This window comes from Myzus persicae, unplaced genomic scaffold (assembly GCF_001856785.1).
Source record: "Myzus persicae strain clone G006 unplaced genomic scaffold, MPER_G0061.0, whole genome shotgun sequence".
Taxonomy (NCBI): Eukaryota; Metazoa; Arthropoda; class Insecta; order Hemiptera; family Aphididae; genus Myzus; species Myzus persicae.
Window position 1 is genome coordinate 378,270 of NW_019100548.1, and position 25,701 is coordinate 403,970.

Genomic DNA, 25,701 nt, shown 5'->3' on the forward strand with positions numbered 1-25,701 from the left:
TCAACATAAATACTTCAGTATATATTATATCAAGAACTCTGAACTTAAGACTATTGAAGAAGAAGAGTTAACACATATTTTAAGTCTAACATCTAATTTGGAAAACTATGTTTTAATATTTTGTTGTAAAGAACAAATAGTGCACTATTACCTTTCATAACAAAAAACTGATAGGTTAACTGTTGGTATACAAGACAAAAAGAGTTGTCCACTTGTTCGTATTATATCTATGTAAATAATATTTAAGTGTACTGATATCCTCTTTATACCAACAGTGTTATAGGTTAGAAATCCATTAAAGTTTCAGAGGGGATAACATTTTTAACATCAATGTTAGCAAGGGACTTAGTTCAGTTGTGTTAATAGTAAATAGAATATTCAGAATATTGACTAGGTATATCAAATATGGTGTGTCCGTGTGCTAGACATTAGTGCGGTACTCAAACACTACTTGCCTGTTGGTAACAAATATTTCAGTATAAGCTATATGTTTTTCAATGTTTGGAATTAAACCAATTCCATCTAGTTGCTCTAACAATCCTTAACTAAATTAAAATGGCTGTGCTTCCACCTTGGAAAACGAAGACTGTGTCAACTGAAATAAGTTATAAGCATTTATTGATGTCCCTTTAAGCCATTTTATAAATGAGGCTCTCCCAAAATCGAACTTAAGATAACTCTTTGATACTATTAAACATCAATCTTATGTATGTTGTATTTTATATTAATAGAGAAAAAGCATTAGCATCTACAGGTAATTGAGGAGTCCTGCAATTAGCTGCCGATTGGCTCATGTCGATGATAGGTGCTTCTTTAGATTCCAGCACTAGTAGAGAGTATATCATCTATGCCTATCCAAGTGTATCATTTATGTATGAGTTAAGGAAATTTTGGAATAATTCAGCTAATTAGTGTGGACGTAATGGAGATCATAATGTTTTGCCACATATTACTCTAGTGTCATTTATTCAGGTACTTCGGAATTATTTTGTATACCTATTCATAACTATGGAACATTTAAATCAAATATATTAGCTAAGTTTAGTTGTACAAATATTAACTACAGGCATCTGATGAATATGCTAATACACTGGTATCTAAACTAAAAAATTGTATTAAGAAATGACAATCAATGACTTTCATTTAGAAACTTACATTTCTTCAAATTGTATGAGTTTTTTTATCTGATCAAAGATCAAGCTTTTTAAAAGTAGGTACTATATTCAGAAAGAATTACAGATTTTGTTAAATTTAAGCCAACATTTATATTTTATAATACCAAGTATTATTTGTTACTTTAATAGGCACAAAAAAAATTGCGAAAAATACACTAACACTAAGAATTAATTAAAGGAAAAGGGGTTACACCTAACTTTTTTATATCTATATTTATTATAATATAGGTAAGTTAATAACTCGGGTACCGGTAGTCAATAGGTAGGTATAGGTATATTTGATGGTGCCGAGTGGAACAAGGTGACAGAGTTATCAAGTTCTGTCACAGTGTCACCATTCTGGAACTTTCTCCTAGCTGATCTATAGTAAAGTTGAATATTAAATTGTACTATGCTATTAACAATAATTAATGATTAAAAAAAAGAAACCAATGTTTTGATAAGATAATATCGAATGTCCAAGTCTATCATATTACCTCATTTTATGGTTTTACCCGGTTAGATACTATATTTCAAATTTAAATATCTCATGGTTTAATTTGTAATGACTTGTTCCAGTTGGAGTTCAAGTAGATCCTCATTTAAAATCTTCATATTTAACTTTGGCCTATCAATTTCATGTAGTAAACCAAAAAGAAACTTTGAAATCATTAATCAAGTCCACAATATATCCATCAACTTCGTGTTTATAGGAACTTGAGTTATATTCTAGAGAAATATTAGTTGCTTATAAACATGTTACCTAGTATTTACATTTAATTTTGTCTCAAAGTATTTTATGATTATTTCCTATTAGTTAGGTTTTTATAGCATTTTATTTATAACATATCAAATATTTTTGAGATATTATAACTGTATAGGTAAAGATTTAAGTTGTGTACTCACACGTCCCACAAGCTGCTGATGATCCAGAACTAAGAATTGGTGATTATATACATGTTTCTAAAGAAAGAATACATAATTCTGTCGATGGTTGGGATGAAAAAATATCATGATTAACTTTTAATAAATTGACTTGTCATTTTAAGTTCTAACAAAATTCTGAATTTCTGAAAATGTTTACAGGATGTAATGATTAGGTACTTTCCGCTTAACTATATTACCTACCACTAATGTATTATTAATCAATAATATTGTTAAATGTATATCTTTTGCAGTTTAATTGCCCTTAGATGATACCTAGTTATTATAAATCGATTGAAGTTAATGATACAAATATGACTAAAGAAAAACTTGTTGAAAAATATGGCATTAGTTTTGTTCCAGCTGATTATACACCACATTCAGAATCTCCAAAAGGTCCCAAATCTCGAAAATACACATATGTTGACATGGAGAGAGAGTAGATTTCATTTTTGGAACTTGGGTACCTTAAAGTTTTGATTCCAATGGGAAATATACCAGAAAAGATTTGAACATATAAAACTAAATAACCCTCAACGGTGGGATTTTCCAAACCCTTACCAAACCGAAATATATAATATATGTATAGTAATATTGGCGATATCGTATTTTTAGGGTATAAGACAATTTTTTATAAAATGACAATTTTTAACATAGACACATAGTATACAATATTTATTTTATTTATAATATATAATTTGTAAAATAAATTATTTATACTTAGTCAATCCCCAGTGTAAAGCTACATGGGATTTTTTTACTGCAATTCGAAAGACGATACAACGTCCTCTTAAATAAGGATAAATGTGAGGTGAGCCGGTTTGCGTGTTTGACAAGTTCCTTACAAAAAGAATTCGTTCCGTTCCCTTAAAAAAGAGGTAGTTCTTTGAAAAAAAAATTTTACTTAATCATCATTAATTTTTTTTTTCACGTTTATACTTAGGTACTTTTTATTTATACTTATACATACCTACAAGTACATCTATAATTTACTATTTAATTTAACAATATAATATTAAATATTTTTTTTCTCTTATTCGTCTAAATTTATTATTTTATAAACAGTATAATATCAGTTATATAATACCATTAACTTAAAATACTCAATAACGATCACAAAATGGCAATGTTCACATTAAGAAAAAAAAATATTTTAATTTAAATTATTTGCATATCTGTGTAAATTGGAACTCGAAAGGAACGTTAAATTTCGTTTTCCTTGAAAAAAAGAACTCGTTCACTTTTCATAAAAAGAAATTCGTTTCTTCCAAACATTGGGCGATACCTACCCTGTAGTCTGTACATAATATTGAACTTATTTAGGTAGGTAGTTTATATTTTAGTTTATACCTTAATCACATCATTATTACTCACATTTAATATGTTACTGGATTGCTGCAAAGAAGCTTATGAAAAGCTTTTAGGGTGAAGTGTAGAACCCGTCTCGCGTAATAAATTATAATGATATATAGGTAGTATTCATAATCATTGATTTTACATACCTATATATATATTTTATGTGTAATAAATTAACCACGTCCTGTCGTATGATGATACCTATAAAGTATACTATAATGGACGGCCGGCCTACATTAATCAATTATTGTGAGTATAACATTACAATTATTTAGTGACCATCGTAATTCGTAAGTATATATAGACATATATAGTCATATAGATTATGGACCATGACTTCGGATTTTATTTTTGGATGTAGTTGCCCTAAGCGACGCAGACCATATTGGGATTTATATATTTTTATAATAGTAGGTACCTATTTAAAATTGTAAGTTAATCAATAGTAGTTAGAACTTTTTTTATAAAAAGAAATAAAATAACATGTTCTATCTTCTATGCATTCTTTCTTTAGTCCTTACTATGCCAATAGATAAATAAAACTATTATTATCACTTGTAGTGACTAGTGAATTACTTCAATAATTATTATTTATTTATATTATATTACAGTTAGAACACCTTAATATACATTTGTATTCAACCACATACAACAACATTCTTAATGACGTATTGTCTATGATATAGTATGGAGACGATTACTTATGACCAACTATCATGGTTTCATCCAAGTTAGTGTTTGAATTTTGAAGATGTGAATGGGTTCTGTTTTAAATATTTAAGTAGGCAAGTAGGTAACCTAAAACGTGTAATAAAAATATTTAGTGACTTATTCACATATTGTGCTCCTGTTTATGTTACTTCGAAAGTTTAAGCCATTTTAATAATTATACATCTTCCGTAATACAAAAACTAGTTACCCTTAAATGGTTCTAGATAGTCTGTAAGTATGCTTTGCCATGGTCATTATAACCACTCTTGCGCATGTAATAATGTGCAAGCATTGATCTAAACTCCCTACAGTACCTACACAAAATATCTCACTTTTATCTCTACGTTCTTGTCCATACCAAGCCATCACATATGACTTCTTGCAATTGATTTCATTTTAACTAGGTACCCCTGGTTAGTGGTTGTGCAGGAACAATTCATGCAGTATTCTTCCCATTAAAGGCTTTGGTCTTTGATATAGCAATTTAGTGTCCCCGTAATACGTGTTATATAAGTATATAACACAATATGTGTTTTGTTATATAGATTTAATAATTCCTGTCTTAGCTTACACACTTTTAAATAATTTTCAACTACTTATCTCGATGTCTCAAGCCGACCACTCGACAAAATATAATACTTTACTTTATAGTTAATACTGGATCTTTGTTAGTTTCTTTTAGGATTAGGTTTTGCATTAAGGGTTTTCATTTTCTTAGTTTATAGTGATATAGAAATCTGTTTCATGATGACATAATACCAGGAGTCTAAAGTAATTTTATTTTTTTGCATATTTTGCATACCTTATCAACTCTTTTTTGCGTGTTAGTGCATATTTTGTTTTACTTCAATTTTTCTTTAAATTAGCAAAAAAAAATGTATGTAGGTATCTATGTCTAAAAGAATATTTAAATAAATAAGTGTGCAGGATTTTGTTCTCGTCTCTGGGAAAATATAGTTGAAATTATGAACCCAGGATATATAATTACATAAATGTTTTTCAATGGGGAGACTGGGAGAGGGAGGGGGTTGAACAAAGTAAATCAGAATTTTATATCTGTTACTTTATACTAGGTCATTATTACTATATCCCTTAACGGCCCTAAGTCCTAACCGTAATAACCTTTAAAAATAATTGATAATAGGTACGCAAAATGTTTCTTTAGAAAAAAACCTTAGCCAGAAATATCATGGTCTGTACTCTGGCTGTTACCCACTGTGCAAGTAATCATCGCCTCGAGGTTGTTGTGATGTTTTATTGGAACACGCAACATCGCAATGCGACGCCTTTGAGTTGCAACAATATTCCTACAACTGCCAATCGGCCGTCTTTGCTGATATGCATGTAATATTGTATCCATATTTTCCCGCGATATTTCAACAATATCATAAATGAATGTCTATGCGATGTTTCAAAAAACTTTACCTAGATGTTGCATACTAGTTACTATTTAACATGAAATACAATTTCTTAGAAAAAAAAAAAATGAATATTCCTTCGACGGGTATCGATCTTCAGTCCAGCGGCACCTAGCCTATAATCTTATTCTACAATGAATAATCTATACCTTACATAATACAAATATTAAACAAATGAATTCTGCAACTATGCAATGTGATATAGGTACGGAACAGTTCATCGACGGTATGGAGGTTGATTACAAATTTCAATTTTCTTTTAATTTCTCAAAATTAATAGAGTTCATTTTATTATTAATTTATTGTGTTATAAATATTTATAAATAATACAAGTTTTGAAATTTAATTTGTTACATTATATTTAGTTAATTTAAATTATTTTAGGGATAAGCTTGAAATTTGTATACAAAATAGATAATTCATTTCAATAATTTAAAAAAGTATAATTTTTTATTTAAATTTGATAAAACACTTATTTCGTAAGTACACAAAACACGGCAAAGAGCCGACAGGAGGCACGAGGGATAAAATGGCCGTAAAGTGCAAAAACTGGCTCGAAAAAACGTCGGCCAGCGTGAAACACAAAACACAAGCGATGATGAACACCGCGTGGACGAAAAAACGTCGGGCGCGTGAACTTGCATAATAGCATTGATTATATAAGTATTTATAATCAATGATAATAGCTATTCGGACGAAATGTCCAGCAACAAACAAGGGATTAAGATGGGCCGGCATGGATACACGTCTTGACGAGTGTTCACTGGCCGCGCACAGAGCTGGTTGGTCGGTGGCCAGTGGTTGTAGGACACTGGCTTGACAAGCGGTGAGGGGAGGAGATACGTTATTATAGCTATACAATATGATGGGCTGCATTGGGCTATATCACGATTAAAGATATAACCTTTAATCGCGGCGGGGCATATAGCATGATTTAAGATAATACATATTAAGTTATAATAAAACAATATATTAAGTTCAACTATAAATTGATTAAAAAACTCATTTGCATGTTTAGGTTTTTTAGTACCGTGGTATATACCTATACGTAAATAAATAAAACATATTTTGAAAGAACCTTGCAATTAGTAACAGAGATTAAAATTGGCCAAAGTTGACTTTTTGAACTTCTGTAAATAGAAAGTCTATCAATATTAATTCCTAATTTTAATATTGTACTGATATGGAATTTAATATGTTCAAGAAAATGTATTTAAATAGGCTGTAACATGTTTTTTTAATCCTAAATGTATATAGTTTCCATTGCCAATATTAGAAATTTCATGAAGTTTTTGTGTTTTCATAAGAGTTTGTACATCATTAGGCAAATTTAGAACTTTGAAGTTCAGTATACTTAATAAATTATTTACACAGTTGTGTGATACTTTAAAATTCAGTACCCAAGATTGTAGTTCATCTTCAATTCTAATATCTGGTTTAGTTTTAAAAGATGGATGGTCAAATGAATTAATAGTAAACTTTGGAGTGTCATAATTTAACTGATAAGTAGAACTCAAGTAGAAGAGCTCAAACTTATATCAGATAAAAAATTGGATGTTGAACTTGACTCAATATCCAATATTGCAGCACTATTATTTTGTTTCATTACTAATGATGATTGGTCAGCAGAATGCTGAAGCTGAAACTGTTGTTTTGTTATGGTATGATTTTTCTGCCGTTTTTCTAAATTAACAGTATGCCTGTAATATTTTGTTGACAACTGCCCTAAACTTTTCTTTTTTCAACCAATTTTCTATATTGTTATTTAATTGAATTATATTGTTTTACTCAATCATTCATAGAATTAAATACAATATATTTGTTTATTAAATAATTAACATTGTCTTTGTATTAAATATTAGTTTTACAAATGAATCTATATAATATTATAAAAGCAGGATATATAATGACATTTTCTTTAACATCTTATTCTTTAAACTAGAAATCAATGTTTTTTTTTTGCTCTACTAAATCTATTATTGGCATATCTAAGACAGTATGATACAACTTTTTCATATTTAACATCAGTAAATACATGGGTCTTGGTAGACTCTTTGACAACTTTTTTGAAAACCACATACAAATATATTAAGTTAATACCTATGAATAAATTACAACCATCAATTATTCTTCTTGAAGAATTCCCTACAGGTTAATTAATTTTTTAAATACTTAATATTTCTGAATTTCCACTTAAGTATTTATACTTTTTCCTCTCTCAGTCCATGAACATTTTACTGCAAATTCATCAGAGAAAAATATCTGTTAATATGATTCTTTTGATAATTTCCTCCAATAGACTAAAAAAAATATGCCTTTAAAAAACACAAACTTAGTATTCATCCAAATTAATTTATCATGATTATTAATTGTTACCTAGGTACATACCAATTTATCAACAAATCCCAAATCATTCAAAATAAAATCATTACCTCCATTAAATTTGCCTAGGTTATTTATTGAAAAATTGCTTAAAAAATCTGTTTCTAAACAAGTACTAGTATTGTATATAGAATTTACATCCGAATTATCCAAATTTGAAGAAATGCGATTGAGCACTGATTTGATCTTCATTTGCTCCGGTGAAATATGATGCAGCAAATCCATTTGGTCTGCATTATTTAATTCATCATTAGATATTATTATTTTTTTAATTTAGAAATAAAAGATGATTTTGTTGGTACCTACCATCATTATTCACAAAAGTATTATTTTGATTTTCTACACTTGAATTTTGACTCTGAATATTGTCAAATAAATTGAATGTTGTGATATGTGTTTGTGGACTTAACTAGGTATAACATTCATAAACATTGATGATTGTGTGTTGGATATCTAATTATTTAAGGCACATTAAAAATTACTATTTAGTATATAAATACATAGCTATCTATTTCTTTCAAATACAAATAAACAATTTTTTTAATTTTCATTTAAAATTTCGTTTATAGTAAGTATTTTATTGTTTTTAAAATATTTTTCTTGATTATGAACTAACTAAAATATTAAATATAATGGACATTTAAAATGTATTGTTACCTCTTGTGCATCAGTACTAGATTCTGGTATAAAACTGTTGTTAGCTTGTAATATAGCAGTAGGTAGCCGCACTGTTCTGTGAAATTCATTGCTCATTGTTAGTTGAAGGTTGATAATAATTTTGGAGTTCAGTATAATCTTTGGCATTCGCCACAGGCAACACACAGAAGGTTAATCATCTTGTAAAAATTATATACTTGATTAATATTCAGAAGGTTAATAATATTAATAAAATTATTTTAATATTTACAAGAACTAGCCAAATCCTCTGCTTCCCTCAGATGCCCTTCAAGCACGAAAATTCCATGGTCTGATTTTATCCCCATTCTTAGATCCTGTACATCTAATCTTTGGCTTAAACATTGGGGTTCACTCCCTCCCTCCTCACTTCACCACCTGGTACAGAAAGATATCTCCAACCATATCAACACTTCCATGGTTTCATAACCTCGATCTTTCTCGTAAATGTATAACATCATTCTCCAGTCTCCGGTTTGGACATACACGACTTCCTTCTCATTCCTTTAAACTGTCACTGAACGATTCCCCTCTGTGCACACTACACAATGAACCAATGGTCTGTGATATTAACCATATACTCTTCATCCAGCTTATCTACACATCACGACCACCTATCATCCATTTTGATTACCTCGCAACATCCCTTTCGATTTAAGTATACTTCCAAACCAACAAAAAAACATCATAACTAATATATTATATTTCTTTAACCACTCAGGCTTTTTAATCTAACTTTATATTGTACTGTTTCTATTGTATTTGTAACTGTATTTGTATTTTGTTTTTTGTAATTGTATTTTTAATTGTAATTGTTGAAACTAATTGTATCCACTAAGTTTAAATAAAAAAATAAAAATAAAAGGTAATTGTAAAGTAAATATTATATTAGGACACTAATTACGCCAAATGCATTACAATCAAAATACATTTACTTTACTGTTTGAATTTACTGAAAAAAAGGTTTATTTAACTAGATATTTTAATAGTTTAATAGCTCACTTAAGTACTTATATTAGAATGAAACTTCTAATAATTTGTGATCTCCTTACCTTTGATTTGTTTTCTGTCGTGTTTTTGATGTGGTATGAAGTTAAATATAACCGCAGCTATATAATAAAACTTATAACTCATATACGAAATAAGTATACATGTATATATAAAACTATGGATAACTTAATAATCACAGACAGCACAACGTAAAATGATCATCGAGAAATGAACTGCGTCTTCAGATCGTCAGGTTTCTGTGCAGACGTGCAGTTAAAACTTAAAAGTCCAGACTATGGAACTCTAACGTCTCTAACAGACCTACAGACCATCAGTAATAGTAATTGTAATTCCATAGTTAGCCGGATTCCAGAGAGGGAAATGGTGGCGAAAACAATTCTCGAAATAATAATTCTAGATAAAACGATAACCGGATTGTCCTTAAATTGTTCTATAAATATCTTTTTAATGATTTTCTTTTTATTATATTAACCTTCGACCATAACATAAGATATTAACTAACGCTATTGACTTACCCACAGGACACAATATTGACGATGGTAAATTATCAGACATGTCTTACATGATGTACATATTTTATTATTTTGTATACAGATATTTATGGAATATGACTTTCCAATATAAGAGCATAGATTTATCAATAAATTATGACATAATTATATTCAAATAATTATTTTTATCAGATATAAATTGCGAACATAACAAAAATTATAATTCTGTATCCAGTGTTTTCCTGTAGGGCTACCATGAAACGTCGACGTCATCCTGCACAAGGGCGTAGCCAGAAAAATATTTAGGGGGGTTAGAGTATAAATATGTTATATTATATAATAAAATATGAAAATATAAAAATATTATTAAAATTAAATTAATCTTTATTTAAAAAATAATTAAATCTGATTTTAATTTAACCCTAACCCCCCCCCCACCTCCCGGCTAGGGCCTTGATTCTGCACCGTGCAACATCAATTTTAGTTGTTTCCGGGGCTGTATTTAGAAATAATTTTTAAAATTTCATCCCTTTTTTGGACGGCAAGGAGATAGGATGTCCAGTGTTAAAATTAATAAATATCTACATAAAATTATATTTACTTGTATATTATATAAATGAACAAATTCACTTTAGTTTCCAAACTTTTTTTTGATTTTTTTTTGTTTTTTGTTATTGTGCAACATGTTAAATAATAATATTTAATATAGTATTATAGTAGGTTTTAGGTATCTATTATCTAGGTATTGTATAATTTTTCAATTTTCAATTAGATGCTAACAATATTTTTTAAAATACAAAATTTGTATGTACGTTTTTTAAATACAGACATACTAACAGTATTGAACAATGTTAAAAATTAAAAATTAAAATATCATGAACAAAAAAGCTATAATTTTTTCCGCCCTCAAAAATGTTTCACTTGGCAAAGTCTTCACAAGAAGACATTTAAACAAAAATGATGATATTGAGCAGAGATTTAATTATTTAAACTATAATGACTGTGTATTATTAGTATGCTACCCATATAAATTCCTTAACTTATACTTATATTGTTATATTTAAAAAAATTAAATACTTGACTACTTGAGTTTGTTACTAAAGTTATATATTTTATTAATTTAATGTTTACCTCCTCATTCCATTTTTTTGATGATTCGTGTATTACACACTAACATAATGAAATAAAATATTAATTGTAGTTATTACAATTAATGTAACGTGTTTTGGTGTGGGTGGGCGGCAAAGCTGCACTTAATTTACTTATTATAAAAATTTTAGGGCTGAAGCCCCCCTTCACACTAGTTACGCCTGTGGTTGTACCAAAGCGGACACAGAACAAGTAGTACATTAAAGATATGTTTACGATGAGATTATTAGGTATGTCTTTATGTCTTATTAGTATATATAATGTAGTAATATCATAGAACGATTGGTAATTAGTTCGTATTATGATTTAGGAGTATGAAAAAGGGGAAACTCGTGTCGTATGGAGTTGAATACTTGAATATATTCAACTTGTAGGTAACACATTGTGACCAACATTTTGTTACCTATGTATTAAATACACAGGACACTGTCTACACGACACGACAAGGACCTCAATTAATAAAAAATAAACCGTTATTAACACGACGTTAATAATATTATTATTATATCATGATGTGATTACCACAGGACAGGTATGTACGTTGACTTTTCAGGGTTGTTGTTACCACAAATCGAGTTATTACCACAGTCTCGATACACGCAAATAATTGCATGTCTGTTTAGATAACAAAAGCAAAATAAAAACTGTTATCGTTTTCTTTATTTTTATTATTCTGCGTCTCTAGTTCTCCATTCAGCGAGATCCCGGATCCGTGAACTTCACAATTTCCATACTATATTAATATATTATTATCGAAGCGATTCGTTTTCGCCGTTTTCAATAGGCAATTCTTATTGTTCGTCCTCGTATCCTGCTTGCTGCTCTCTCAGAATCCCGATGGTGGTCCCATTCGCGACAATACATTGACGATTGCCGCTCCGACCGAACGCAAAAACAGACGATAGAGTCACGACGACAATAATTACAATAAATTATTATTATCGTCGATATTGTTAATATGGTCCCGCATCCGATATTCGTCATGAATGCTGAGACGTCTCGTTACTACATCGACAACCTGTACACACAAGACAACGAGAAATGCTATCAGGCGCTCAACTTTGTCAAGAACTCTATTATGGGCAGCAACAGGCAGAAGGGTATGGTCATCGCCAACGGCATACTGCCCAGACTTTTGCAGGTGATTCGTTTTTCACCAGTCGTTTGCAAATTGTCGGTCAGGATTGTTTGGCCGACGGTCTGCTATAATTACAGCCTTAGATACCCTGCCATGGACGTTTTAGTGCCACAAACAAACCTAGAAATACCCATCCGATAATTTCTGTTTATGTTATACTTCTGTAGGCTCGTAGTCCGTAGCATGGATGGGTATAATATTATAGTATACAAATCGGTTTTGAAGTACCTATAACATGTATAAACTTGATGAAAATTGGTTTTTCATCGGTAGATCACATTTGACAGTATAAACATTAATATTATTATTGCTTTTTTCCAATACTTTTTATGAAATATGAATGAATAATGAAAACAAAAATACCTTAAGCAGGCATTTACTTGATTTAATTATTTAATATTTATTATTGTTTTTTAGGTGTTACCTGACCAAACCAAAACACCAGATATCCGTCTGGAAACTGTAGTGATACTTGGCTCATTAGCCAAAGGATCTGAAGACCAAGTTAAGTCACTGGTGGATGCCAATGTTGTGACGTATATATTTAATGCTTTCCTTATGGATGATGAACCAAAATTTACAGAAGCATGTCTTCGTTGCATATGCACCATTCTACAATTTCCATTTTCTGATTATTCTGTAGTATTTAGTGATGCCGCAATTATAAGAAAGCTGATTAAAACTATTGAAGATTCTATTAGCAATAGTATTTGTGCCATGTCAATCTTATCTTATTCTTGTCGTACAACAGCTCATCAAAATACACTATGGGAGGAAGGAATTGGCTTTATTTTGGCAAATCTATTAAACACTGAACTGGACGATTTGTCCATTGCCACGTTGAAATGTTTTGCTCGTGTTTGCCAAGATAACCCAATGATTTCTGCAGCTCTAGAAGAGACTGAGTATAATGGCAAGACAATGCCAGAAATGTTGGATTCGATGCGAGGTGGTGACAGACCAACTAGCATGCGTTTAGCCGCATCAAAATGCATTACATGCCTTTATCGAGCTGGGGCATTAGAAGTAAATGATTCTAAAGTAATGTTTGGAGCATTGCCAACTCTTGTGCGTTTATGTCAGAACGACCAAAAATGGGAACATCGCGTAGAAGCAGCTGAAATTTTAGCTGTACTCATTGAGGATGATGCTGAACTCCAATCATTAGCTAGTATATCAAATCACCTGTTACAAACACTAGCAGAGTTTGTGAATTATCCAGCACATCCCTTGGGGGAATATGGTGGTACTTATGGAGAACATAGGTCCAAAGAAATGAAACAAGCTGCTTTCAAAGTAAAATTAAATCTTAATTTTTTATTACAAATTTTATAACCATATATGTATGTTTTAGGTATTTGCATCTCTCGGGGCAAATGATGAAGAAATTCGTAAGCGAATTATTGAAACTGACAATTTAATTGATCATATTGTTTTAGGATTGAAAGATCCTAGCCCTAAAGTGCAATTGGCTGCTGTTCGATGTTTACATTCTTTGTCACGTTCTGTCCAGCAACTACGTACAACTTTTCAAGATCATTCTGTTTGGAAACCTTTAATGACATTATTAGAAGGGGCTTCGGATGAAATACTGAGTGTCACCTCATCTACGCTGTGTAATCTTTTATTAGAATTTTCACCATCTAAAGAACCCATTTTAGAGTCTGGAGCTATAGAATTATTTTGCAGTTTAACCAAACGAGATGATCATTCGTTGAGACTAAATGGGATATGGGCTTTAATGAATATGGCTTTCCAAGCAGAGCAAAAAATTAAATCACAAATCCTAAGTACTTTGGGAACTGACCAAATATTTAATTTGTTGTCTGATTCTCATATCAATATTCTAATGAAAACATTAGGGCTATTAAGAAATTTGCTTTCGACAAAACCACATATTGATTATATAATGAACCTCTGTGGTGGTGATATAATACAGGCTGTGATGATGATTCTGGAAGGTGATAATTTGCCCGAGGTAAAAGAACAAGCATTGTGTATTTTAGCCAACATTGCTGATGGTGACATTGCCAAAGATTATATAATGAGAAATAACGAGATCCTGAAAAAAATTCAAGAATACATGACAAATTGTAACGCAAAATTACAAGCTGCAGCAATATTTTGCGTCTCAAATCTTGTGTGGAAAGAAGATAGTGGTGCAGCTGACAGACAAGCCAAGTTAAAGGAAATGGGTATTTTTAAACTCTTGCAGCAATTGATAACAACATCGGATTCACTGTTATTTGACAAAGTAAAAACTGCATTGACCCAGTTTTCAGACTCTTGACAAATCAGCTGTTACAATTTACCGCCTTCTGTTGGCGTGTAAGTAAAATGTTAATTTATGCATCCTTTTATTTAAAACAAATCCCATAACAACAATTTATTGTCATCTTGTTTTGTTTGATATAAATTATAAATTATGAAAGGCTATGTTATTATACACATGTTACGTAAACATTTTCTTTCGATTCTTATAAATCTATTGTATAATTTTTTTTATTTTTATTCATTATTATATTATTTGTTAATTATTTTAATTTAGCTGATAAATATTTTGTTTTCATCATATAATTAAACTAAGACGTATAATTTAATATTTGTACTATTATTATTTATCTTGCCTAGTAAAAAATATGTTTTCATTAAATTGAGATGATTTTTGTACCTTCTGAAATGTTTGTTAAACATTATTAAAGTGTGAGAGTATGAAAGGACAAAATATAAATTAATAATATCAATAATTTATTTCAACAAAGTAATTGTTATTTGGAAGAGAAATTTTTACATGTACATTAATATCCAATGTTAAATCCTGTATGCACATTTAATCCTAAATTCCATAAATTGGCAATATTTTAGCCTATAATATGATCGTTGTAAATAACAATACAAAAAAATACAAAATTAGTATCGAGCACCGATATTAAATTACTGAGTGAACATAAATTGAAAATAATTATAAGTAAATTATAATTTTTTATTTGTAATAAGTAAAAAAAATTATATGTATATATATAAATATATAAATAAATAATAATTAATAATATATGATTTTTTTTTTATAAATTTAAATTATTGTGACCCAGTCATGAAGAAAGGCTACATCATTGTCCCAAAAACGGGATTATGTCTACATATACTCGGCCCATATTCTTCGTAATCTTTTTTCGAATGGCACACTGTATAAAACTCGGGCTAAAAAAATGAATTACAAAAATTTTTAATATATGAAACATTGAATGAAAAAAACAAATAGAAAAAATTTGTACGTACTGAAGAAGCTAACATACTACCGCCAAACCAAACAGCGTATCTTTGCATGTTGTGAGTATACACTTGAACGTCAATAGGTTTTGGCTAAACATAGAATGATATAAGTCATTTGTATAAATCACTGTTTTGCTTTATACTTACTTTTAAATTATCTCCGGCAATTTTTTCACTACGTTTCAATCTAGCATCAACTACGCGTTTGATGTCCCTCTGAAGACGTCTACCAAAATCTTTAAACATAGTTGAACCTCCAGATAGAACAATATTATCATATAATGGACGACGCACATCAATTGGACAATTTTGTATAACTGTGTCAACCATTTCAGATATGGGAGTGGTAAAATCAGGATTTGAAAACTATAAAATAACAGAATTATAATTCCCTTAATATAAAATAAGAAGAATACATACTTCAGGATGGAAGAAAATTTCTGGTCCCAAGAACCGTTCATATCCAACATCTACAGAAAATGGTTGCTTAGTCACACTGTTAACACCATCATATTTTCTTAACCATTTTGATGGTTCTTGATCATACTTGGCAAATTCTTTAGCAATATCAGGACATATATAAGAGTAACGCTCTTTAATTGCTTTAGCTGTCTCCAAACTTTGTTCTGGCGGAATACCAATTTCTCTTTCTCTCAACAATGATTGAATAAAATAAGTTATATTACGACCAGCTATTGGTATGTGTTTGATGCAACTACCAATTACATAACCTTCAGCCTGAAATCATAGATAATGAATAATTAATTAACAATTAAATTTTATACAAATATTTCATAGAAAGTAAATAAGCACACAAAACTTTAACCGGAACCCCTCTAATTTAACCTATTCTTCTGATGCATCATTTTGGTATGAAACTATTTCAAATAAATATATTTTAATTATTTAGTTTTAAATAAAGAAAACCACAATTTGTGTATCTTGAGATAATTTACCAAAACATATAATTATTAAAAGTATGAAAATTGAAAAAAGACATTCATTGTACATATAAGTTTTGCAAGATTGTTTAATTGAAGATAATATAGCAATAGATCAAATCACAGAGCTATATTTATTTAAAGAATATAATATTCCACAACTCACTTTTCATTAAAAATTTTTGTTTCTTTGTCGCAATAACTATTACCAGTGAAAACTGGAAACACTTAGCAAGTTAGTCTAACCAATATTGTTTTAACAGCTTAACCAAACATTGAGTATTCATACTTAAATAAAGACACTAAAATAGCTAATGTGCATTTAAATTTAAGATGTTTTGTTACTACTTAAACTAATACTATAAAATATAAATCCTACAATGCAAAATGTTTTTACAAACATGTATAACCATAATCAATACATTTACTCTTAAGATTGTACCTTATTAGAAACTTGGATATATTTATTTCACAATAATCAGAAAATACGTAACAGACCAGTCTTAACTGAAAACCAGGATTATATTTATTGCTTAAGATTTATCTTAAAATGATTGTTTATTGAAATATAAATAAAAATTGGCTTTGCAAACCTAGAATGATTTGTCCTACTAACTGCAACACATTAAAAATTATGATATTGCTGCAGCAAATACAAAAACAACATTCATACACCAAAAATGACTTAAAGGGCATTGGCCAAAATGCAAGAGTTGTCTTCAGTTGTGATCTTAGAAAAGAGTTATGGTGAGAGGACACCATATATAAGAGTCCCCAGTATAGAATATTAAGATATTTGACAGCCGTCGAGTTCCAAGCACATTCATTCCATACAACTATTATATTTGAACTTGTTTTATTTCATCAACAACTATTTTATTTCAACTGATGGAAATTGTCTAAATTAATTAAATTACTCAACAATACAACTCAACATCTGAATAGCTAGCGGAACAGTAGCTACAAAATTTAATGTTTTAGTTATTCTAAAATGATCAGAAATTTTACTATTCAGTTGAATAAACTTAAGTTCATGGTTTGATAGAATTATGAAAGAAAAAAAGAACAATAATTACTTAAGATGTATTACAAATATGAAATACAAAATAAAGTATAGTTCATTTCACTGAAATAATAAAAGAAGAGTGTGAATACTTACTACTGGAATTATATGAGTTACACCATCACCGCTATCCACTACAAGACCTGTCAGTATACGTTCATGAAGAGGCCGTGATTTCCAAGAAGCAGACAATGCCAATACAGCTTGTACAGCAATATAAAGACCCGGAACATTGAATGTTTCAAACATTATTTCTAGAAAATAAAATTATGGTTAAAATAGGTATTTAGTATTATTTAATAAAGTATTAATTGTTATAATATTGATAAATATTTAAAATTATTCAATAGCCAACTTGATAACTATTTCATCATAAAACAAAATAATATTACAGTAGATAACTATTTGTTTTACTTACCAGCAGTATACTCCCGATTTTCTGGTGTATTTAATGGTGGTTCAGTAAGTAAAAAATGATGATCTTCAGGTTCGGCTCTTAAATATTTAAAAATACAGTGTTCTAAAAACCTTTCCATAAGATCCCAGTCTTCAATCAAACCATGCCTCACTGGGTACTACACAATTTAATTAAACCAGTTAAAATTTCGTATTTTCTTAACAGGGCAACATCAAAACTATAGGTTTTAGGTATAGGTATATTACTTTAATGGAATAGCCCTTGGCATCGAATGCTTCATCTCCTATGTAGAAATCCAAATCTTCCACGCCTTTTGTAAGCCGTCGAACAGTCTGATCACCCACCTTGGCCGACTCCTTGATGGCAATCGCCGACGGTATTATCATCTGCGGCTCCTTGTTGGGAGCAAATCCCAACTTTGTGTACCTGTACATCGGTCATGATTAGCAACTAGTAGTTGTCAAATATGAATGGGGGTGACGATTCGCCCAGCGTATTTCAATGGCATAACAGTATTATGGCCTGAGGGATGGGCCGACCAGTACTCACCCAGTTCCCACATCGATGACGCATGGTGGAAGTCTGCCTAGCATATCGTCGGCGGCGATCGAACTGAATTACTCGGTTGGATAGTTACCTCAGACTAAGAAAACAATCGTTTAAACAAAATATAATAACAACAAATCAAAAGTGTAAGAGTCGAACAATTTTTATGCCGTTAAGATCGTTGTTTGATTATTTTCACGTACATTACATTACAACTACATTAATCATTATTCATTATCAACTTTATCCGGTCGAACGACGTGAATAATATTTTCACTGATAAACGCTGTTGGTACCAAATGGTACCACGATTATATCATGGTTTCATCACTATCATCTATGCCACAGACCAATATTTTTACTGACTACTACCGTCTACCACGGAACATGATATATTATAATTATCCTAGTCCTCGGTTTAGAAAATCTTCTAGTCCGTGACCACGAGATATTATTATTGTATGTGCCAATTATGTAATTAATTTCATACCCTCATCATTCGTAATACTATTTGAAGAATTTTGTACCACAAATTTCAAATAAATGCTGTATAATCGTGGAAAAGTCAAATTGATTGTTATCAAAGCGAAATACGATAATGATAATTCGTTATCATAAAAAACGATTTGATAGTATTTTAATCAATGTTATTTATTGTTTTTGGAATTTTCGACGGAATTGGGAATTACCATTTCAGATACTTAGCTGTCTATTATTAATGTATAACAAATAATATGAATTAATGTTATATATTATGATGGAATGTGTGCCGTGTGGGCATAACGGTCGTCTAATCGTTTCAACCTGAAAAACTCGATTAGTGCTCCCGGATAAAAACAATTAGCAGATATTCCGAATTTGCCTACTCCGTTTTCCGCCGTCGTCATTTGTGTTCAGAAAATGGACGTACCTTCTTCCAGTTCCGATTCGTGCAAGAAATTGTCGTTTTCCATACATTCTTATTCGAGTTGCTTGCCGACTTACGTACCAGAGTAAGGACATCTTACTTTATTAAACTTATTCTTTAATATTATTCAAACAAACACTCGTTTCTAAATGTATTGTTTTTCGTTACGAATCTATTTATGTACTCATCAGAAAACAGTAATTACGGCATATTTACTACTAGGAAATACCGTTTCATTGAACTCAACATCTTTTAATGATTGTATAAGAAGTACCTACTTCAATAAAAAAAATTAAAACAACTGACTGTTGAACTGATTAAAAATATTTTTTTATGAATTTGGTTCACCTAATATATTTTTAAGTTCCTAGCTACCTTATTTAATTTCAATAAGTAACTGTTTTGTTATTAAATAGGTACTGTCTAAGCCTACCTATTTTTTATGAATTTAATTCTGAATAACTGTTATTCGTGTATTGATTCTGTATTTTACTTATGATATATACATATTATTTTTCTAACTACATTAAGGTTATTATTAATTCGTACAACAAAAAAGTAGATACATCACAATGCACCATATTTTAAATACCTTACTCAAACCAAAAAATAAGCAATCCATCTAAAATACGTAATTTAGATATTTTAACATTTATTAATTATTGTTAGCTAAAATTATTATTTTATTTAGATCAAAGATTTTTTAGATCCACAGTAATTATTGTATTGTACAATTTGTACTGCTTGTCACAACCTTAAAAAAAATATTTAATTTGGTACCGATCCAATATTTTTACCTTGCATTAAGCCATAAAGTTCATATAAAGTTGACAATGCTGTATAAATAGTATCTTATATTAAATCTTAGTACAGTGAAACTTCCTTTAAATAAACATCCAATTAATAAAAAAAAATTTTAACGAATTATTTTTGATAACCAAAACAAAGTAGAACCACATTTATTTAATTTTATATTAATAGTTTTATGTAATTCTCTATAATGTAATTTTCTTTTTGCTATCCTTGGGGCTTCGAAATGTTTTGCTGTATTATCATCTTGTTTGCCGGATTAACCAATGTGGTTTTGAATGATAATTTTAGCAGAGTATACTAATGTATTAAATTAAAATTTAATATTTTTATATGTTCACAGAAATATATTACATAATAAGCAGGAAGATCAAAGTTCTAGATGGTCTTCGATGTCCAATAGTCCTCCTCAGGTACAATTGATAACATACATCATAAATGTTTTAGGTATATTTATTTTTATTTTTTATTTAGTATAATTATTTAATACATTACAGTATATAATCTTGAAGCTACAAAATACTTCCATTGTAAAGTACATAAAATTTGGCAAGTATGAACGACCGCATGTATGCAATTTAAAAAGATTCAAAGTTTACGGTGGACTAGGAGAAGATACAAAAATTGAATTGCTCTATAGGTATTAACAATTACTATAATTTATCAATATTATATGTTTATATCTTATTATAGTATCTTAAATATTTTTCCTGATGTTATTTTGTTAGTGGCCTCAACAACAACAGTGACTTAGAAACATTTAACTTACGTTATACTCTTGATAATAGTTCAATGATACCTATAAGATATATCAGATTAGAACCTCTTGAATCCTGGGGTTCAAATTTTAACTATAGTCTTTGGTATGTTGAGCTGCATGGCATTGATGATTCTCATATTATATCCAATGAAATGACTAGATTCTATCAAGTATGATTTAAAACCATAAAGTTATTTGTTATTATATTGTTATAAAATATGATGTTATTATTAGCTTCGAGAAGAAACATTAATTCGACTGTGCCTCAAACATTTTCGTCACAATAATTATGACCTAGCTGCCAATGTTCTCTTACAGAGTTCTCATATAACATTAGAACATCCTTTTTTATCACAACTATATGATACAGTAGTTATACAGGGAAATTATGAGATGGCTGAGATTTCAATGGATCAAGCAATAAATGGTTAGTCTTTACTCCTCAAGTATTTAAAACCTTATAATCAAAATCAATTTTTTTTTTAGATGGCTTTTTAGAAGGTTTTATGAAAAGTCAAAGTTTCAAACCTATTTGGAATTTAGTTAAAGAACACGATAATGCAGGTAAAAGTAGGCCATGTATGCGTGGAGGTCATCAAATGTGTATTGATTCAGCTGACGGACTAATATATTTGCTTGGCGGATGGGACGGACATAAGGATTTATCCGATTTATGGTGCTTTACAATTGCCACTGGCACATGGCGTTGTATTTCAATCAATGTAGAAGAACATGTAAATTTTTTTTTGTTTGTTAAATAATTATTTGTAAAATTATTGAACCAGTACATTTTATTTTACATAGGGTGGACCAAGTCCACGATCATGTCATAAGATTTGTATTGACATGGAAAGGAAGCAAATTTTCGTTTTAGGAAGATTTTATGATGTTCAATCGTTTGTTGGTGATTATCCTCAGGTATTATTGCCATTTTTTAATTAATATCTTATATCTATTATTTAATTTTCTTTTGTTTTAAGAGTGATTTTTATGTCTATGACATTGAACAAAGTCAATGGACTTTAATAAGTACTGACACACGTATGATGGGTGGACCCAAATTATTGTTTGACCACCAAATGGTTATGGATTCTATATCATCGACTATTTATGTATTTGGTGGTAGGGTGGTAGCGTCTTCTACTAGGTTTGAATAAATTATAAAACTTAACAATAACATTTTATAGAAAATAAAGTTAATATTTGTTTTATTTATTTTAGATGCAGTACTGATGAAACTCATAAAAACAATCCAGATTTTTCTGGTTTTTACAAATATCACGTTCCAACCAATACATGGACATGTATTCTACCAGACACATTCCATGAGGTCAAAATCCGAGATGGAATTTTGACACAAAACCCACAAACAGTAGCATCACGTGGAGGACATTCTATATTATTACATCCAGTTTGTTTTATCTTTTTTTAATGATAACTATAAACCATGATAACTAAGTACACTCTAACAAGGTTGGTTTTTCATCAGAAAATGAGACGGATATTTATATTTGGAGGTCAACGGCAAAGATGGGCACAAAAATGTCCCGAGTTCTTATGGTATGACATTGAAACAGGGGTAACACAATCAATACCGATGCCATCAACTGCTGACAAGCCACCTATGGGGTATACACAGCGTGCTACAATCGACACTGATCATGATGAAATATATGTTTTGTCTGTGAGTAAAATTATTTTTTGGTTATTTTTCTTGTACTAAATTATCTTATTGTAATAATATGTTATTATTTAATGGTTGAAGAGTCTAAGTAAAGACAAGGATCGCAGAGAAGATAAAGTTCAAAATGCATTCTGGGTGTATTTTATCAAACAAAATAAATGGTAAACTTATAGTATATTAATATTTAATTCAATAGTATTAATAATTTAGAGACTTAACTCTATACTTATCCGTAGGACTTAGAACCTAATACACTAAAATGCAATGAAATATGTGCATACTCATAACATATTGTGCTCAAAAAAATCTTAAATATGCCATAAGCAGTATATTGACATATTCTATACTATTTTCAAGTTAAGTTAATGTGCATTTTACTTGAAGTATATTATTTTAATTACTTAGTATGTTAATTTGGTGATACATAGATTTTATGATGCTGAATTTGGTTTATTTTTTTTCTGTGTATTAGACACCAATGTTGTGTTTCAAAGAAAATTAAAATACTTATATTTTAACTAAATTGAGTACATTTAAATTATTTAATCATATTTGCAACTTATATGCATTTATTTAGAAATATTTTAGCAAAATGTATAAAAATATGAATATGCATATAACTGAATCCTACATCATACGTGTTGTTAAAAATATTTATTTTTAGATTTCATTTTAGATTTTTTTTATTCCTTAGAACTTATATACTATTTTAATACTAATTAATTCAATTATAGAACTAAAAAATACAATTATTAAAGGTCACACTAAATAGATTTATTCCGGGTTGCATGAAAAATGTATTAATTTAATGGGCCTCTAAATCTTTATTGTTAAGTGATTGTATTTGGTTATCTTCAAAAAACACACTTTTACGTGACTGGAATTTGTAGTAGTATTTGAAAATCAATATAAAAATTACCATCAATTTATATTACTCAATTAATAGAATGTAAGCTTTTAAATTTTTATAGGATCTGTATCTATAAAAATCACAATTCTGATGAACAATATTGGAATAAAATGCAACACATAGAACCGTGTCCTCGTTTTGCATACCAGTTGGTATATGATCAAAAGAACCAGGTTGATGCTTCTACTATTAATATTTAATTGATTTTCCAAGTATTCTGTAATCTGGGATATATTGAACTAACAAAAATTATGTTTTTGTATTACACTTAAGACACACTATTTATTTGGTGGTAATCCTGGAAGATCTGATGCTCAAAATTTAAGATTAGATGATTTTTGGGAACTCAAAGTTTATAGATGCACTAACGGAGAACTCAGCAGCCAATGCAAACTGTTAATTCGGAAATTCAAGTAAGTTTTATGTTTATTTATGCCTCCTATAAATATTCTTAATATTATTGCTATTATGCTGTTTAGGTTTCAAGAAATAAAAAAAAAAGATAAAATAGCCGCTATGCAATTTTTACAAACATCTGTATCAGAACTAATTGATCATTCCGACCTGCGGCAAACTCAAGAAGTAAGTCAAATTTGTTACCAGATCATCAAAATTAAATGTATTTAATTTAGATTATTTCTGTTATATCCGAATGTATAAGTTATACATTTGTTCATATTATCCATTTATTGAAATACTAAATTAAAACTTAGTATAGAAAGTAATAATAAAAAAACAATTGATATTTTTATTTTGTATAAATTTGCAAAAATTATCCCATGTAAAGTTGATTAATTTTGATGTTGGAATACAAACCATTTCAACTCCTATTAAACCGATGAAAAATAGTTTCAGGGAACTGCAGCTCTATTATTTAAGGATGATAACCAAACCGGCGATTTCAGTGAACAAATACACAAGTGGCGCTGTAGTTTGTTTGACAAATTATGTGATTTTTTTCCTAATTCAATGGTACAGCCCAAAGAAAATTTGATTGATTTGATTTCCTTATAACTAGTTAAACATTTTAGTTTTAATTTTACTTGTTTTGATTATTATAGTATTATATACTTCATTCTCGTGTTATTTTTCTAATTTAAATTTGTAAAAAGTATTGTTTTAATTGAAAATACTAATTATTTTCATCATAATTCGTCCCACTATTAATATTATTTGACATTGAATTTAAAAATGAATGCTACTGCGTTTTTTTAAAAATAAACTTGACACTAAAATCATGTTAATTACCAAACTAGTTGTTAATATTAACCTTTTAAACATTTACAAGCATTAATAATACCCTAAGTAATATTATTTAACTTGTATAATACTCTTTGAAACTTAATTAAAGTACTCTCGATGTGTCCTTTTATAATGTTTACTAATTTGTAGTAATCGGATAATCTAGACTTTTGTAAATAGTTTTTTTCATTTCTACCCCCTCCCCCCCTCTTCTCCTCTATCATCAATATAAATTAGTCGCTGTTTGTTTAACACCTTCTGTATGTTACAAATGGGTTCAATTTTATGTAAAGTTATTTTTAAGAGTTATTTATTTGATTTAATTCTGGCAATTATTAGCTATTAATTTATTATTGTATAATGATAATGTGTGAATTGAAATCAATATTTTTGAGTTGTTTTCTTAATTTAAAATATGTTCACTAGTTTAATGTTTTTTATTTTATTTTTTTTGTTCACTATATTAAAATGTATACCAAAACAAGTCTTACTAGCTTTATTAATGACAATTTTGTTTATTTATATGATCTCTAAACCCCGATTCTTTCCATTGAAAAAGAAATGTTTTTATTATTTGCATATAGTTTATAATGTTATGTTAATTTACTTGTAATTTTATAAAAATAAACCAATTTGATTGATTTTGTACTTTTAAACTCTAGTTACAATTTTTTATCGTAAAGAATAACTAGAGACTAACTCACTAACTACAAGTATGGGTATGTATAAGTCAAATAT

General features: G+C 29.2%; 4 protein-coding genes and 1 pseudogene across 8 annotated transcripts; 3 read left to right on the forward strand and 2 right to left on the reverse strand.

The window, feature by feature from the left end:
* The first annotated feature begins 427 nt into the window (after positions 1-427).
* On the forward strand, positions 428-2,693 carry LOC111032298 (annotated as a pseudogene).
* A 4,721-nt stretch (positions 2,694-7,414) lies between these two features.
* LOC111032424 lies at positions 7,415-10,189 on the reverse strand. 5 transcript variants are annotated; one of them, XM_022312755.1, is made up of 5 exons: positions 9,673-10,189; positions 8,603-8,781; positions 8,252-8,354; positions 7,952-8,175; positions 7,415-7,863 (listed from the first exon to the last, which is right to left on the reverse strand). In XM_022312755.1, the coding sequence occupies exons 2-5, from the start codon at positions 8,747-8,749 to the stop codon at positions 7,798-7,800; spliced, it is 540 nt and encodes a 179-aa protein (XP_022168447.1). In that variant the 5' UTR covers positions 8,750-8,781; positions 9,673-10,189; the 3' UTR covers positions 7,415-7,797. The 5 variants fall into 5 exon arrangements, 3 of the variants coding, with proteins under 3 accessions (XP_022168447.1, XP_022168463.1, XP_022168454.1); XM_022312771.1 differs by having other exon boundaries at positions 7,415-7,878; XM_022312762.1 differs by lacking the exon at positions 9,673-10,189 and adding an exon at positions 8,853-9,365.
* A 1,733-nt stretch (positions 10,190-11,922) lies between these two features.
* On the forward strand, positions 11,923-14,906 carry LOC111032046 (armadillo repeat-containing protein 8-like). The gene is made up of 3 exons (XM_022312222.1): positions 11,923-12,412; positions 12,827-13,705; positions 13,764-14,906. The coding sequence occupies exons 1-3, from the start codon at positions 12,230-12,232 to the stop codon at positions 14,697-14,699; spliced, it is 1,998 nt and encodes a 665-aa protein (XP_022167914.1). The 5' UTR covers positions 11,923-12,229; the 3' UTR covers positions 14,700-14,906.
* Positions 14,907-15,140: 234 nt separating this feature from the next.
* On the reverse strand, positions 15,141-18,884 carry LOC111032051 (actin-related protein 3). Its single transcript, XM_022312237.1, has 8 exons — positions 18,654-18,884; positions 18,350-18,530; positions 18,105-18,261; positions 17,783-17,940; positions 16,103-16,420; positions 15,830-16,048; positions 15,689-15,772; positions 15,141-15,610 (listed from the first exon to the last, which is right to left on the reverse strand). Exons 1-8 carry the CDS (start codon positions 18,695-18,697, stop codon positions 15,515-15,517), a joined length of 1,257 nt encoding a protein of 418 aa, XP_022167929.1. The 5' UTR covers positions 18,698-18,884; the 3' UTR covers positions 15,141-15,514.
* Positions 18,885-19,550: 666 nt separating this feature from the next.
* Positions 19,551-24,826, forward strand: LOC111032036 (muskelin). Its single transcript, XM_022312212.1, has 15 exons — positions 19,551-19,642; positions 20,711-20,780; positions 20,865-21,007; positions 21,096-21,297; positions 21,362-21,554; positions 21,614-21,861; positions 21,932-22,045; positions 22,108-22,274; positions 22,349-22,538; positions 22,617-22,811; positions 22,893-22,972; positions 23,783-23,894; positions 23,995-24,134; positions 24,201-24,303; positions 24,571-24,826. The coding sequence occupies exons 1-15, from the start codon at positions 19,551-19,553 to the stop codon at positions 24,733-24,735; spliced, it is 2,214 nt and encodes a 737-aa protein (XP_022167904.1). The 3' UTR covers positions 24,736-24,826.
* The last annotated feature ends 875 nt before the right edge of the window (positions 24,827-25,701 follow it).

Bases quoted from the DNA above. Each gene is read 5' to 3' on its own strand.
- LOC111032046 (XM_022312222.1), top strand. From the start codon at position 12,230: ATGGTCCCGCATCCGATATTCGTCATGAATGCTGAGACGTCTCGTTAC. The intron at 12,413-12,826 runs GTGATTCGTTTT...ATTGTTTTTTAG, and splicing joins TACTGCCCAGACTTTTGCAG to GTGTTACCTGACCAAACCAA. The intron at 13,706-13,763 runs GTAAAATTAAAT...TGTATGTTTTAG, and splicing joins TGAAACAAGCTGCTTTCAAA to GTATTTGCATCTCTCGGGGC.
- LOC111032424 (XM_022312755.1), bottom strand. From the start codon at position 8,749: ATGCCAAAGATTATACTGAACTCCAAAATTATTATCAACCTTCAACTA. The intron at 8,355-8,602 runs GTAACAATACAT...TGTTATACCTAG, and splicing joins CTAGTACTGATGCACAAGAG to TTAAGTCCACAAACACATAT. The intron at 8,176-8,251 runs GTAGGTACCAAC...TAAATAATGCAG, and splicing joins TACTTTTGTGAATAATGATG to ACCAAATGGATTTGCTGCAT.
- LOC111032036 (XM_022312212.1), top strand. From the start codon at position 19,551: ATGGACGTACCTTCTTCCAGTTCCGATTCGTGCAAGAAATTGTCGTTT. The intron at 22,275-22,348 runs GTTTGAATAAAT...TATTTATTTTAG, and splicing joins GTGGTAGCGTCTTCTACTAG to ATGCAGTACTGATGAAACTC. The intron at 24,304-24,570 runs GTAAGTCAAATT...GATGAAAAATAG, and splicing joins ACCTGCGGCAAACTCAAGAA to TTTCAGGGAACTGCAGCTCT.
- LOC111032051 (XM_022312237.1), bottom strand. From the start codon at position 18,697: ATGCTAGGCAGACTTCCACCATGCGTCATCGATGTGGGAACTGG. The intron at 16,049-16,102 runs GTATGTATTCTT...GTTATTTTATAG, and splicing joins AAATTTTCTTCCATCCTGAA to TTTTCAAATCCTGATTTTAC. The intron at 15,611-15,688 runs GTACGTACAAAT...TCATTTTTTTAG, and splicing joins GTAGTATGTTAGCTTCTTCA to CCCGAGTTTTATACAGTGTG.